This window comes from Python bivittatus, unplaced genomic scaffold, assembly GCF_059951505.1.
Source record: "Python bivittatus isolate LINGU-HERP-01145 unplaced genomic scaffold, Pbiv_v1 ctg000790_np1212, whole genome shotgun sequence".
In the NCBI taxonomy this organism is placed as follows: Eukaryota; Metazoa; Chordata; class Lepidosauria; order Squamata; family Pythonidae; genus Python; species Python bivittatus.
The window spans coordinates 4,949,047-4,964,229 of NW_028277110.1; the positions used below are offsets into that span (position 1 = coordinate 4,949,047).

General features: G+C 50.2%; 1 protein-coding gene across 2 annotated transcripts in view; it reads left to right on the plus strand.

Annotated features, from left to right (window-relative positions):
- The first annotated feature begins 317 nt into the window (after positions 1–317).
- The window catches only part of SLC16A2 (solute carrier family 16 member 2), a 91,163-nt gene continuing 76,297 nt past the window's right edge, over positions 318–15,183 (plus strand). For both annotated transcript variants that reach the window (XR_015793594.1, XM_088129177.1), the window contains exon 1: positions 318–1,581. Coding sequence is in view for 1 of the 2 variants with exons in the window: in XM_088129177.1 (XP_087985303.1) it covers positions 1,275–1,581 (307 nt within the window). In the remaining variant the exon portion in view is untranslated. The remainder of the gene's footprint in view (positions 1,582–15,183) is intronic.

Below are 15,183 nucleotides of genomic sequence, written 5' to 3' on the forward strand. Positions count from 1 at the left end.
CGCGCTGCCCGGAGCCAGCCTGGCGCTCCGCAGCCCTCGCGCCTGGCCGGACGGACGGAGCCGCGACCCGCCCTCCCGCGCGGCCGGCGCCCCTGCCCCGCTCGCTCGCTCGCTCGCGCCCGCCGACCCGGAGCCCGCGGCAGCCCCTGGCCGGGGCGCCGCAGCAAAACGGCCGCCCGCCCGCCCCGCGAGCCCTTCTCGCCCGCCACGCAATGAAGTTGCTAACACTGAAGTCAGTTTCCTCAGTGAAGAGGCAAAAGAGGAGGAGGCGGCGTATTTAAGCCGGTTCGTGCTACTGGAAGCCTAGTCCTTCACTCGCGGGGCGGGCGGATGCTTGGCGACCCAGTGGCATCGGCAGGGCGCTGGCAGGGAAGGGGGCGGCTTTTCCAGGCTTGCACTCACCGCGCGAGCGGGTCTGCGCGTGGGGGAGACCCCTCCCTTTCCACTGCCCGCCTGTAAGGACCCCAAGCCCAGCGACTCTTGCAAAGCCGCGCCAACCCGCGGAAGCTCCGCTGCCCAGGCCGGGGGGGGGCGGAGGCCACGCGCCGCGCCTTGCCCTCCTCCCGCCGCCCACCTGCGGGGACCTGTCCGCCTCTCGCCACCCCCCGACCCCCGTCGCAGCGGCGGGGACACGCGTCGCCCTTTCCCACGTTGCACCGCCACCCACCACCACCGCCCCCCGCCCGACCCGCCGGCGCGGAAAGGTCGCTCCCGAGCCCCGCCGCCCGTCGCGCCCCTTCCCCAGCGGATGCGCTGCGGCCCGCGCGCCTGGCCTCTCGCGCGCGGGCGGGCCGTCATCCCGCTCCTCCTGGCGCCCTCGCTCGCCCCTTCCCCTTCCGATTCGCCGCCTCCGAGCCTGGGAGCCGAGCCCGGCGCCGCCGGGAAGGGGAGGCTCCTGCCCGCCGGACCGGGGGCCGCGCCGGGCGCCAGAGGGCCGCGGCGGCCTGCCGGCGGCGAGGCCGAGCTCCGGAGGCGGGCAGGGCGGAGCGGAGGAGGCTCCGGCGCGCCGCGGAGGGAGGCCGGGGGCGGAGCGCGAGCCGGGCGGCCAGGAGGCGTGGGGACCGGCTCGGCCGCCGCAGCTCCGCGCAGCGCAGCGCAGCCGGCAGCAGCAGCAGCGCCAGCAGCGCCAGCAGCAGCAGCAGCAGCCCGCGCCAGCAGCAGCCCAGCAGCGGCCCAGACCCGGCTCGGCTCCGCTCGGCCCGGCCCGGCCGCCGGCGCAGCTCAGCCGCCCCGGCTCGGCGCGGCGCGGCGTCGGACGGGCGGGGGCGCGCGCGATGGCGCTGCGGGGGCAGGAGCAGGCGCTGTCGGAGGAGAAGGGCGCCCTGGAGGCGGAGGAGTCGGGGGAGGAGGAGGGCGGCGGCGGCGGGCGGGCGGCGGGGGCCCGCGGGAGCCGGCCGGGCCCCGCGGCTGCGCCCGGCTTCACGCCGCCCGACGGCGGCTTCGGCTGGGTGGTGGTGCTGGCCGCCACCTGGTGCCACGGCTCCATCTTCGGCATCCACAACTCCTTCGGGATGCTGTACGTCCTGCTGCAGGAGGAGGTCGGCGGCGGCGAGCAGGACCCCACGCTGGAGTTCCGGACAGGTGAGGGCTGGGGGGCGCGCAGGGGCTCCTTCCGCCGCCCCGTCGGGCTCGACCTTCCCGTCCCCGGCTGCTCTTTCCCGGTGGGTCGGGGCCCGGGGGACCAGCGGGGTCCTCGGGAGCCCCGCGAAGCCCCCCTGGAAATCGCACCCCTTGGAGAGACCCCAGGCCCGGGCTCAGCGCCTAGCACGCCCGTCCGCGGCCCGGGGCAGCGCGGCGCGCCTCGCGCCCTTCTCCCCGGAGGAGGAGGAGGCGGAGGAGACGGCCCCGGTTCGATTCGCCGGGCGTCCGCATCCTCGGAGTGGGCAGCCCCTTCCTGGCTCCTTCAGACGGGCAGCGCCAAGGCACGGCGTCGCTGGTTTCCTGCCGGTTTGGCGTCCCGCGGATCTTGTCCAGGGCCCGTCTGGGTGGAAAGGCGCCCCGCGAATCGGACGGCAGGCCAGACTAAACCGGAGCATCTCCTGGTCCTAAAAGGACTTCCCAGGCCTCTCCCGGTCCAGGCGCCCCAAGGCGGTGCCAGGCAGGGCGAGGGGACTGGAGGACTAAGTCTGCACGGCAGCTTAGAGTACCAGCGCCTTGGTCCGTCCGGCCAGGCTGGTGCCTAAACCTATCCAGTGCGGTGGGTTTAAGACTCTGGAGTTCATCCCGATCCCCACCACTGCGTGACTTCAGAAAAGGCTCTGCTGGGATAAATGTGCGTGGCCCCATGTTGTGTGGGCTACGGCCTCAGTTCAAAGGGGTGATCCAGTGTGATTGGTGAGGAGGGGGCTGTGGAGGAACAGTAATCCCTGACCCTGGGTGGCAGTCTCCAGTCTGGTCCTGCTGAGTTCCTTGGGTCACAGTTCCCACCACCCTGCAAGGTGGCCTTGGCGTGGGCTGGTGGACTTAGGTTGTTCTGGCCATCTAGAAGAGGCCAGGTTGGGTCTGACTGTCTCCACAATGGAGTTTCCCTCTTGGATTTTCACAGTGCCCAGAACTATGCTGAATAAATTTGGGCAGTGATTTTGGAATTGACCATTTGGGGAATATAATTTCCACTGGAGCTGTGTGAAGATGATCCCAGTGTGCTTTCTGCTCCTTCTAACTTGTGAGCTGAACCCCACTGCAACGTGGACGGAGAACCTGACCTTGGAATAGATAACAGAGAACCTCTGTTGTTTATATTGTAGGAAATGGTCCAGTTGAAACCAGCCTCTAGCCCGCCAACCACGTTGGGCCTTGACATTTAAATTGCTCTGGTTTCTTGTCGTTTTAGTCCGATGGGCCGGACGTGGAATGTGTTGGTGGGCTGATGTGTGGGAAGTAGAATCAGCCACCGAGTGCTTGCATTTGTGACACAACTTCTTGTGGAAACATCAGGATCGTTTGCTTGTTTTGACAAAGCCAGTTCAGGCTAATCTGGTCACAGGTGAAAGCGGATTCTGTTGTCTCGGCCTTGATACTCTCTTAGTATTAATGGGGTTATGCCCCCTGCAACGGGCATCCTCCATTCCTGGGATGCAACAACAGCGAAACCATACCCAACCTCGATTTGAAAGAAAATGCTCTGATATGTGCGTACCTTGTAAAATGACTGAAATCAGCATACTATTGGAGCTACCGGGGGGAAGTGAAGCTTGTAATTGCTGGTCTCATGCTAAGCACATCCGCCCAAAGCATAGCATTGATATAAAAATGAGCGATATACATTTAAAGTAAAGATAATAAAAGCACGCTCAGTGTGACTGCTCCAAGATAGATTTTCTTTTTGTTTTAAAGTTAAGTTCAGCGGATGTTGCAGTAAAGTATTTGTGTTTTACCTTCAGGGTTGCATCACGGTGTGTTTTGTGCTGTAATGTTTTAGAATAGATTGTTTCACTTTTGGAGTTCTTGAACTGTTCGGCGCTAATGGGAATTGTAGTCTAGCTGTTTGGAGGCCAAATTTGCAAGCTGGAGAAGTCAAAGTCTCTTGGCTTCTGTTCGGGAAGTTACACACGTGCAAGAAAAAATTTGGAAAATCATCAAAATGGGAGTAAAAGACAGGTTTGGACTGAATTACTTCATGTTACAGGAAGATCTCTTCCTGTAAAATCACACAAAGACAATTTCAGCGTGTTATCGTAGGATCACCAGATGCTTCTTGCATAGATCGTAAATTAGGCAGGCAGCATTATTGTTTATATGAAATGCATTTCATTTTATTTTTTTCCCTTGGCAGGGGAATTCCCCATCACTCTGAGTTAGTTTCCTACAAACATTTGAAGTCAAGGGAATTCCCTCTCTCCTGTGCTGGATTTTGAATTTTCGAATGAAGCTTCTCAAGATTCTCCTCCACAGCTATTGCTTCCTTTCCAATATACCCACATTCAACTTAGTAACTTATAACGGCTTCAGAGAGAAGGAAAAACAGCTAATTTATTTGTCTACATCCCCTGGAAATCATTTTAATTCTCTTTGGGAGACCAAGGGTTAGTACTTCTGTATTCTTCTGTTTTCCAGTTCAATATGGTCACAAACTGATCAGAAATCAGCGATGCTGTAGCTCGGGTTTGCAACCTTTTCAGGCACCAGGTGCTAAGATACTACACACACACACACCACACACGCTGAAATTAGGGAAATTAGTTGAATTTAGGAGATTTTTCCCCTCTGGATCTAACACAGCCTCAGGTGTGAAGACCTACGTCTCAGATGGAAAGTGCCCCTTCTGAGGCTTACAGCTAAAATTTCATATGAGTTGAGACTCATAAGATTTTGGCTGTTTAAAAAAAAAAAAAAAGCAACCTAAAAACTAAACGTAAAAAATAGTGGTAGTACCGATGCTGCTAGGAGTATTGTGGGTGCCAGTTACTGACCCCTTGCTAGGGAAAGCCATGCCGGTTGCAGATCGCCACTCTTCCTGCTTCTGGTGGGGCCTCTGATCTTTTCTGAACAGACTTGCCCTAAACCCTGTAGACTGAAGGCCGTGGCAGTGAACGCAGTGGGGCTTCATACTCCCCCATGTTCTTCCCCCACCTTGGTGGGCGATGGAAGGCTTTTCAGGCCGAGCATAGGAGGAGGGATCTTCTCCTTGGCTGGGGGAGCTCTTGGGCACATTCCATGATAACATGCCTCCAACAGGCCACCAAGCGTCCAGCTTAACCCTGTCAAAACTTAGATTCTGTTTCCAGGCTATTTCATTCTTGTTTCCCAACAATAAATACTTTGCATTCATTTGCCACTCTTTGCCCCCTTGGAGTGGCGGGAGGGGGGAGAGGCTGCCTGCGGAAGAAGCGGTGGAAACCCCTGAGGTCCTATCGCCATGTTTTCTCCAACATTCCTATCTTCAGCTTTATATGTCTGAATATATATATATTTTTAAATTTGCTGCAGGGATGGTACTAATATTACCTGGGCAGAAATGCAACCCAGGAGCATTACTTTTGTGCCTCCCCCAAGACACCTCCCTGCCACACTGTGTGGTTTGGATCAAGAACATAGGCTGTATTTTGCATGGGGGGGGGGGATTACAGAGCAAAAAATCTTTCAGGTATTTAAGACAGTCTTTTCGCCCCTTATAATCTGAACCCCCCCTCCCCAAATCAGCTCTGTCCCGGCCTGATTTTGGAGCATGGCTTTCAGCATGCTACGCAAAGCTTAGTGTGGCCTTCGTCCACAGATGTGGACCACCTCTGCATTTGCCTGCAAGCTGGCAGTGCATTGTCCATGCGGGATAGCAGTGATGAATGCTGTGGTCCTGCACATTTGGAGGGGCCTGACTTGGGAACTGCTCTGGAAAGCTCCCCCTGGATGTTTCCCTTTTTCCCACCCTGTTGCAAATTCTCAAATTCCCCCTCTGCCCAAATCCTGGGATATGGTTTTCTGAATAAGTCAGTTCCCAGTTGGAAGGCTCCCTTCTCAGCACCATCCTTCTGTAGGATGGTGTGGGCTTTCTTTACATTTTCAGGGTCATGTTCAAGACGTAGTTGTAGCGCCAGACATATAATGGGTGAAGTTGGTTGGCATGGTTAGGGTTGACCTAAGAGCATTGCTTTTCCTCCACTCTAGGTGGGGTGAGGATTGTGGGAAATAACAGTGAAGCCAGCCTGATGAGACTGTTTAATCTTGAACCAAACCAAATTTGTCACTAATTATCTTTTGGTTCCTTGGCTGCTTGGCCAGCAAGCTGGACTGCATTTTAAAAGATACCAACCAGTTACTTGCAAGAAGAGAAAGCGGGGCTGTAACTTAAGCAATTTTATCATGGCACACACATGAAAAAGGGGCAGAGCTTTGATCGCATGGCTGCAACTACCATCTTGACTTTTTTGACTCTACCCCCACCTGTGGAAGTCCATGGTACAAGTATCTATGTCTGTCAGCCCACTAGGTAGACCAGACCAGGAAATTAACTCCACTGGAAGACTAACACTACTTTTATTGAAATGGGCTGTAACAACAGAATCCTGCAAATCTGATTGCGCTGGACCCCTTCTTCTACTTCAGTGAATTAAGGAAGTGTTTTCTGAGCCGCCTCCAAATATTATCTGTCTGTTGTAGACTTAAAATATGTTTCACCCCCTGTCATCTTGGCGACGGATCTGGCATATCTCTATTAAGTTCATCTTTCTTACTCTCTTACTCTCTCTTACTGTTCCTAAGAAACCAAAAATGTTCCTTAGTGTCAGTCCTTCAAGGTTGGCAGGTAAGGAACAGGCGTGGCAGTGATTCCAGGAAAGTGGTTTATTGTTGTAGGATAGAAAACAGAACCTTGAGAGCCTTCTAAGTTCCTCTCTGCCTCAGCTTATACTAATAAAATCAAGGTTTGGTTATGCTGAGTTTCTTTCTCATGTTTCCTTCAATCTCTGGGCTGTGTAAAATCTTCTCCAAATCCCTCTTTAATGGCTGTTTCATACTTTCTCCAAGGTCAGCTCTAAATTCTTCACATTAGGTCATTTTTGGTCATTCCCATAAGGTGAGATGGTGTCTAAGCAGTCATAACTTTGGTTAAGTCCCATTTAAATTGATCTGCTAAGTCACCTTTTCATTAAAAAAAAAAAAATCACCAACCTCTAAGACATTTCTTTAGGGTTCCCTTTTTGGATTGAGGGGAACGTATGTTCTAGTAGATGCTCTTACACATCTTCTCATGTTTGCCAAGACATGTCTGTGTACCAGCTTGGACACCCAGCTGGAGTGACTCTGTTCCTTTCCAGATAGGTTGGGACTAGAACTGTCAGCTGGCTGCGTGTATTGTGATGTATCTTAGCACAATAATGTGGCATCCATCAACTCGGGCTATTCATTGAAACCACCATCCCAAAACTGGGGATGCCAACCAGTTCAAGCAGTTCACTTTAAAATCTGTTTGCCCTAAAAGACATCTAAGAGATCCTACAGTTTAAGTTACGCAACACCTCCACAATGCAAGGGAATGGGCAGAACAGCTGGAGTGATGAGAAAGACAGTTGTTTGACATGAAGTGAAGGTCACCAGCTTTCAGGGCGAGGCACCAGCTGTAGCCCAGCAGGGAACAATCTGCATGGTCAGGTCTCCTGTCAAGAATGTCCTCTCGGGTTATGGCGAAGTGCATCTTTAGCAAAAGGAGGTCTCTTGAAAGGGCATTTGCTAACGAAAAAGAAATGGTTAAGTGTCTGCAGCCGCTTGGTCTTGGTTAGATTTTATGAGGAGTACAAGCAAACAATGAATACATAACAGCATAGTTACGTATATATGTGTGTATATGAACGAACGTATGTCTCTCATAGGGAAAAGTTGAACCCAGACCTACTGTAACTTAAGCTGTTAGGGGTAGCACCCCTTAAAAGAATGATTCCTCCCTCTCCATAAAGGCCCAGAAAGCTTCTCAACAGCCTTTTGGAATTCCAGGAGTTCCAACTCCAAACGTAGTCCAAGAGGGATTTGATTCCAAAGATCAACAGCTAGAGGGGGAAAGGATCCAAAAATGTGCATTTCCAACCCAGGGGGTGGGGAACTAAGCAGCTGTGGTTGCGTGACTGAGCCAAACACACCGGGCTGTGAATTGCAATCCAAATCTTCAAATAAAGGAGTGTTCCTATGTACATGTTGCAGAAGTTGAGCACCAGTGGTTTATTATTTGAAGTCATTCGGTTATCTATTCATCTCTAACTGGGTCTATCTCCCCGTGAAACATTGTGTGCCCAGTAAGTCTGAATATTTGGTCAGGTACAGAAGTAGCACGTATCTAGGAGGGTTCAGGTGGGCTCTCTGCATGGATGTGTTTATAAACATTTCTAGGACTCCGTGGAGGTTTCAGGGTTGTTATTGCTCGGTAGTCGGTCTGCATCTGCCATCCTGGGTCCTGCTCTGGCTGCCCCATTTGAAAAAAGATGCACAGGTGACCTAGGGCATCTTTGCGAAATTATTATTATTAATTTCTTTTTCAATATTCCTATTAGTCTCGAATCTGGACTCAGCTGCAGAAGCTTGGCTTGGAATACCAGTTGCAGGGAAGCAAGAGCGGGAAAGGTGAGAGGTCCACCTCCTGCTTCTAGTTCCTGGGAGGCCTCCGGTATCCCCCATGGGGGAGAAAATGCGGGACATCAGTGGGTCTTGCCCAGATCCAGCAGGGCTGTTCCTTTGTGATGTTCTTATGCGCGCCCAACCGTTTTCCTAAAGCACGCTGTACGAAGCAATAGCAGTTAAAAGCCGACAAAATCTCCTCCATGGGAGGAGGAAGAAGTATTAGGTATGTTCACTGCCTTGAGTTATTTATAAAAAAATGAGAAAGGCAGGATAAAAAAAATCTAAAAAAAGAAAGAACAAAAGAACAATAAGAGCTTTTGCCAACACATATATGTGTTTGGGTCTTCTGTGGTTGTGTACGTGACTTTGAAGGTGGAAAGGGGTTGTCTGGGCCGACCAGTCTCTCTCTCTCTCTCTCTCTCTCTCTCTCACACACACACACACACACACACACACTACTCTGGGTATGTTTTTAAGAGCACCAAACCTGTCTCCAGAAAAGTGTTTTAATGCCACAGTAACGTGCACTCTTTTTGCTTTTTGCTAAGCTGACACGGGGGAACACGTTCAGAGAGGGGGTGTTCAAACCACGCCGAGCTCAGTTTGTTTTTCTAGGCTTTCTGCTGGTTCAAGGGGGCAGAGAAGCCTCTCCCCCCAAGAATCGATGGTGGAAGGAGCAGGGCAGCAGGAGGGTGCTGAGGCCATCCACGGGGCCAGAGTTTCTGCAGTTGGAACCTGGCAGGGCGAGGAACGCACGGCAGACCTGAAGCCTCTGCTTGAATCAGCAGAGAAATTCCTGGAGAGATTGTGTGATTAGGACACCAGTTTTTTCCAAAATGAGCTCAACAGTTTGCACTTGCTTCCCTGAATGAAAGTGTAATTTTAGTGGGGTTTGTTTATGCGTGTGGAAGTGCATTGATTTATTCTAGCTCTCGCCTATTTTTAATGGCTTTCTTTTAAGCTAGCCAAAGGTTTTTCGCTTTGAAAGAAGAGAGAGAAAGTGGAGGTTTCAGGTTCTCAGCTTGGCTGAGAATTGGGAAGCCAGTCTGGGCTGCCAAGACTCCGTGTTTGGGCCCTACAGACTCACAAAGGCACACAGAGGCAGAGATGCCCAAAGCACAATGCATCTGTGCTGAATAAACTAAAATTGGCCGAGATCACGCCACACACTAAGCCGTTACCTAGTGTTTTAATGCCGCAGGAACGTGCACTTGATTGCTTTTTCCTAAGCTGACATTGGGGAACATGTGGGTGCACTCACAAAATGGCTGCCATGGGGGATTGGTTGACTTACAAAACCCATTTATCACAAGGTGACCTAGCCCCCCAGGATGCTGCTGGCCATCGTGCTGGGATTTGGGGGGAGAGTTAAAGACTTTGCTACAAATAAATAGAGCTCTGGATGCTAGTGAATTGGTTCATAGCATGTCAGTTTCCCATTTACGTTTTTTAACGAAAAGAATTGTTAAGGAAGGGGGAGAATCTGGTGGGCAGCTGCGACAGACAAATTGGTATCCATGGGCATCACTTTGCTCTAAGATTAGTGCGGTATTGGGACAGGGTTTAAGCAAATCACCACCTATTGCCACCAAGAGCAAATGGAATATTTTTTAGAATTGCAGATATCTCACACGATTGTGGCAGGAGATCTGTTTTCTCACAGGAGGACGCACAAGATTTCAAACAAGAATGCACGAGATTGACAGAAAGAATTTCTATCTGTTCTCACTATTTTCATTTTTGTCTCTTTCTTTTAGTTCTATTTTCTTTCTTTTCTATACTTTCTGATTTGAATTTTAACTGTACTTTTTATATATTTTAATAAAAGCTTTCATTAAAAAAAAAAGAATGCACGGGATTGCTGTAACCCCAGTCATTTTTAAATCTTTATTTTTTGCATCACACCATCAACAGAAAGATGGTATGTTGACACTTGGAAAGGTTACTGACCTTTGGATTAGAATGAGTGAGAACTAAGACTAGGGAGGCCCAGAACCAAACTTAACCGTGAACTCATTAGATGGTCTCCTTTGTGAGGGTCAAAAAATGGTGACTCAGTCATCTGTGCTGCCCTGAGCTTCTGAGAGGAAAATTGAGATTGAAATGTCAGAAATCTATATTCATGATGTGGAAAGTGACACTGCCATGTCCTTCGTGTATGACAGAAGTCAGTATGTGGATTTGTTTCAGTTTGTAATGTGCCCCTTCTTGGATAGCACTGAAGAGAAGGTAGACAAGTGTTGAAGGTGGATAGTTGGCCAACATCAGTGAGATGTGATGGTTAAATGGATGAGTACGTCATTGGATACCAGGTGCTGGGCAGAAATAGGGAGCAATGTTGGCAGAAAGCAAGATGTTGAACTAGTTGGCCCTCTGCTTTAGGACTTCATGAGAGTTTAGACGGTTGCACCTGAAATCCTGGTGCCCCTCTTTCTGATTGGGTCTTGCACCAGGGAAGACATGAAGAACAACAGTTTTCCAGAGACTGGCACATCCCCTGAGAAGGTAAAACCAGTATCTCTGGAAACAGGCCTCCATGCCCAAGCCTTAAGTCCTTCCTGGTTTGCTACTGGAGTCACCGTCTTCACATGAAGGCTGTTTATACTCAGAAGCTCAGGGCAGCACAGATGACTGATGTCTATTCCTTGGAGGTCAGAAATGAGCAAACCACACTGGAAAGGTGGGATAGATATCCCAGGACATGAATTCAGAGTCTTACAAATTTCATCTTGGTTCCTGATGCCTCTTGGACCTATGACCAACAGTCTGGGCGTGTAGAATTTTCCTCTCTCAGACCATCAGATGGCACCAGAAAGCTGCCACAGTGGGATATTACAGATCCAGATCCTATTCTGTTTTTCCCCCCCGACTGGGCAAATCATTCCAAAGGTCTTTGGTTTCCTCTTCAGTTGTCCAGCTTGTCCATCCTTCCAAGATGTTCCCTTATTCAACTGTCCTAAAATTAATGCAGGAGTAAAACAGGGCTACTTGACGCTTCAGTAGAAAGGCTGGGAGGCTTGGACTATTTCAACATTTGTGTGTTCACTTAGGTGGTTCCTGTGATAAGAATCCAGAGAATCCTGTCCTGTCTAGGGCCTCTCCAGTTCAGCCAGTTTCCACCCCCAAATCCTTATTGGCCGAAGAGCATCTGCCTGCCTTACTAGCGTGGAACCACGCTGAAGCACCAGGATTTATTTTTAGCTTTGTTTACACTTGCCTTCTCACACCGGATATCCTCCAATGCCGACGAGGGGTGATGGGAGTTGTAGTCCAACCCCTTTGGGAAAGGCAGGCTTATGCATTGTTTTTGAAAGCCTCTCGAATCACATCCTTTAGCTCTTTGCTTCTCCTGTGTGTTGCTGGGCCAGTTCAGGATGCTTCAGCAGATCAACAAAACGGGATTGTACTTTTCCTCCTCTCCCACCCACCAAAAGGAAAAGTGAGAGAACGGGCAGCTATGGCAGAATCCGCCCCCACCCCCCACTTCCCAGATACTGAGCTTTCTTGTTATGCCCGTCCATATGCAAAAGTGGATGTGTCCTGCCAGTCAAACTGTAGCTTCAGTGGATCCCTTCCTGTCACCACTTTGAAGCGCCTCCTTTGCCAAAAATAATGGCTTCTGGACTTTTCTGATAGCAGAGAGTCTTTTCAGACTTGCAGGAGGCACGGGCTGAAAAGGTGCCCAAACGTCTGCGCCCATCCTCATGCCTGTTTTTCTGATTATGAATCTGTCAGCAGCTACCCATTCATGCCTTCATTTTGCAAATTCATATCGCCACTCATCTTCAATAACTTTGGGCGTCCAAATAGCACCAGATGCATTCAGGTTTGCCAAAAGATGATGTGTCTAACTTTGCACTGTCTGGAGCTTCACTGACACATACGTTTTGATCCGGAGTACTGCTTGAAAAGCTGGGCAAAAGTTAGGCAAGGGGGTTGTGTCAGCCCCACCAGGTAAACCAGGCCAAGAATGGTGGTGGGGTTGTGTCAGCCCTACCAGGTTAAAGGCTAAAACTACTTTTATTGAGAGTGGCAAGAATAACAGAATCTTGCCAGTTTGTGCTGTGCCTCCTCCCCCTTCTTATACCCATGTGAATTAGGGAGTTCTCCATCTGAGCCTCTTCCATATATTTTCTGCTTGTTTTGGACTTAAGCCATGTTTTTCCCCTTGTCACTTAGGTAACAGATCTTGCCTATCTTCACCAGGGTCATCTCCCTGACTTTCTACAGCTAGCTTGTTCTTTTTCCCCCGCCGCCCCACTGGTAAAAGAGCCCTCAAACAGGTGCACATGGATCCTGGCAGGTTCAAAGAAAGGTGACAGCAGGCACATTGGAGACCACCATCCTGGGCACCCACAGCCTTAACCTGCTATGGTCTAAGAAGGGTCACCAGCTTCTGGAATTTGTAGACACACCCTGAGATTCCCTCTCGGCTCCAGTTTCAGTTCGACTCTAGATCAGTGTTTCTCAACCTTGGCCACCTTAAGATGTCTGGACTTCAGCTCCCAGAATTCCCCAGCCAACCAAGGGGTACTTTGGGGGTGGGGGTACTTTTCAATTTTTTTTTTTTAAATGGATTGCCAAGTTTGGAAGAGCTCAGAGGATCAAAGATGCTCATTTGACCATTATATAATACAATCTCTGTCTAAACCTGCACGTGCATGCCTGGAACATTTGGAGAAAGCAAAAGACACAGAGCAGGCATGCCAAAGCTGTGAAATATAAGCCCAGATGTTTTGCCTGCTTCAAACCCTGTCTTGGCTGTCACACAGTCTTCAAGATTACATCACAGTCTGTTCCTGGCTGTGGAGCTGCGCTGTGCTACTTTTCTGCTCAACACAGGGCCACGTTTGTAGGCACCTGCTTTGAGATGAAAGCACGTCTCTTCTGCTTCATTCTCCATTCTCAGCGAATGTTGCTTTGCTTTCAAAACCCCCCATGACAAGGGAAGCTCTGATATCAAAAGAAAGAGCAGAAGTCATTGGAAGAGGTCCCGGGTGTTGAGAGAAGAGATGTCCCTGTTCTCTGGGCCAAGGCATTGCCCTGTTGTCTGTGAGTCGCAAGCTTTGATATATTCCCGTCTGTGCTGAAAGAGGAAACAGAGTTTAACCGCTTGACTGGATCCCAGTGTCGGCCCAACTGTCTTCCTTACCAAAGTCTCCAGCTGAATGATGCTTTGGCACACACACACCCCTCCTTTGGTTTACTGCAGCGTGCTCTGGTGGGGTCTGAAGAAGACTTGGACATTGAGATAGTGCAGAATGCAGCAACGGGGCTGTTATCCGGAACGCCCTTTGGAGATCAGATGGCATCTCCAGCCAGGAGGGTGTAGTGGTTCAACAGCTGGACTAGGAGTGGGGAGACCTGGGTTCTAGTCCCCTCTCAACCACAGAAGCTCCCTAGGGGGACTTTAGGCCAGTCCCTCCCTCTCAGCCCAAGAGCCATGTGGTGTAGTGGTGAAGGTGTTGGACTAAGGGACTCTGGGCCAGCCATTCATTCTTAGACCAGCCTACCTCACAGGTTTATTATGGGGAAAAGTAGGAGGAGGGAGCGCAACAGACACAGCCAGGAGCTCCTGAAAGAAAGGAGGAATGACAGTCTAATGAAGAAATGCATGAAATAAACACCAATTATTTAAGAATTGCCTTGGTCCTCTATGTATTACTGATTGAATTTCAGTAACGACACTTAAGATCCTTAATAGTTTAGGACAGTGTTTCTCAACCTTGGCAACTTTCAGATGGGTGGACTTCAACTCCCAGAATTCCCCAACCAGCCATGCTGGCTGGGGAATTCTGGGAATTGAAGTCCACCCATCTGAAAGTTGCCAAGGTTGAGAAACACTGGTTTTAGGATCTCAATACTTAAGGTATCATTCTGTCCAAATGTTAAGATCAGGGAAGGGGTCACTGGATCTGGAATTCTTTGATTCGTTCATTCATTCATTCATTCATTCATTCATTCATTCATTCATTCATTCATTTTATATTGCCACTCGTCTCACATACGTGACTCTAGGTGGAATGTCCTTGCTCAGACTGGCACAATATCATCTGCCTTTTGCATTTAGGACCCGACCATTTATTTTTCTTGGATGATCTTGTTTCAGTAGATTGGATGTTGCAGCCCGTCACGAGATCCTATGAGTAGGAGGAGGACTCTAACCATTTCAAATAAATTATCAGATAGTGTTGTGGGTGATGGTAGAGTTAATGTGCTGCGCCAGCCCGTCTGCTGTGTTTGTAACTGCTTAGCCTGTCGAATGGATTCAACAAATTGCAGTTGATCTCCCCTTAGGCTGGTTAAACAAATCCTGGCTTAATTAATTAACTAATGGGACCTTCCCCAACCTTGATGTCCTCCAGAAGTGTGGGATTCAAGCCTCAGAATTCTCCAGATAGCTGGTCCATTGCAGGGAATTCTGGCGATTGAATTCTCAACCGGGGGGGGGAGGGACTCGAATTGAGGAAGTTTGCCCTAAAATGGGTGGTGGGATAGCTAGATCGCTTTCGCTATGTCCTGTGCTCCCCACACATACTCACCTGCCATTTTCTTACCAATTTATGGAAAATGGCTTGGGTCTGCAAGGTAGTCCCTTAGCATGAAGGTGGGGGTTTGATTGCACAAAGAAAGATATGTGGGCAGGGAATGTGGAGTGGAAGGGATGCATGAATAGGGGCCATTTTTATGGCCAGATCTGGCCTCTGTAATGCTTCGTAAGGAAACACACCAAAAGGCCCAGCCACAGAATAGCATTGGCCTGTCTTTCTCTACGTGGGGGCTTTGTTGTGGTTGTTGTTCAGTTGTTAAGTCGTGTCCGACTCTTCGTGTCCCCATGAACCACATCACGCCAGGCCTTCCTGTCCTTCACTGCCTCCCTGAACTTGTTCAGTTTCATGCTCATTGCTTCAGTGATGCTATCTAACCATCTCATCCTCTGCCGTCCCCTTCTCCTTTTGCCTTCAATCTTTCCCAGCATCAGGGTCTTCTCCAAAGAGTCCTCTCTTCGCATTAGGTGGCCAAAGTATCTGAGCTTGAGCTTCAGTATCAATCCTTCCAATGAGCAATCAGGGTTGATTTCCTTTAAGATTGACTGGTGTGACCTCCTAGCAGTCCAGGGGACTCCTAAGAGTCTTCTCC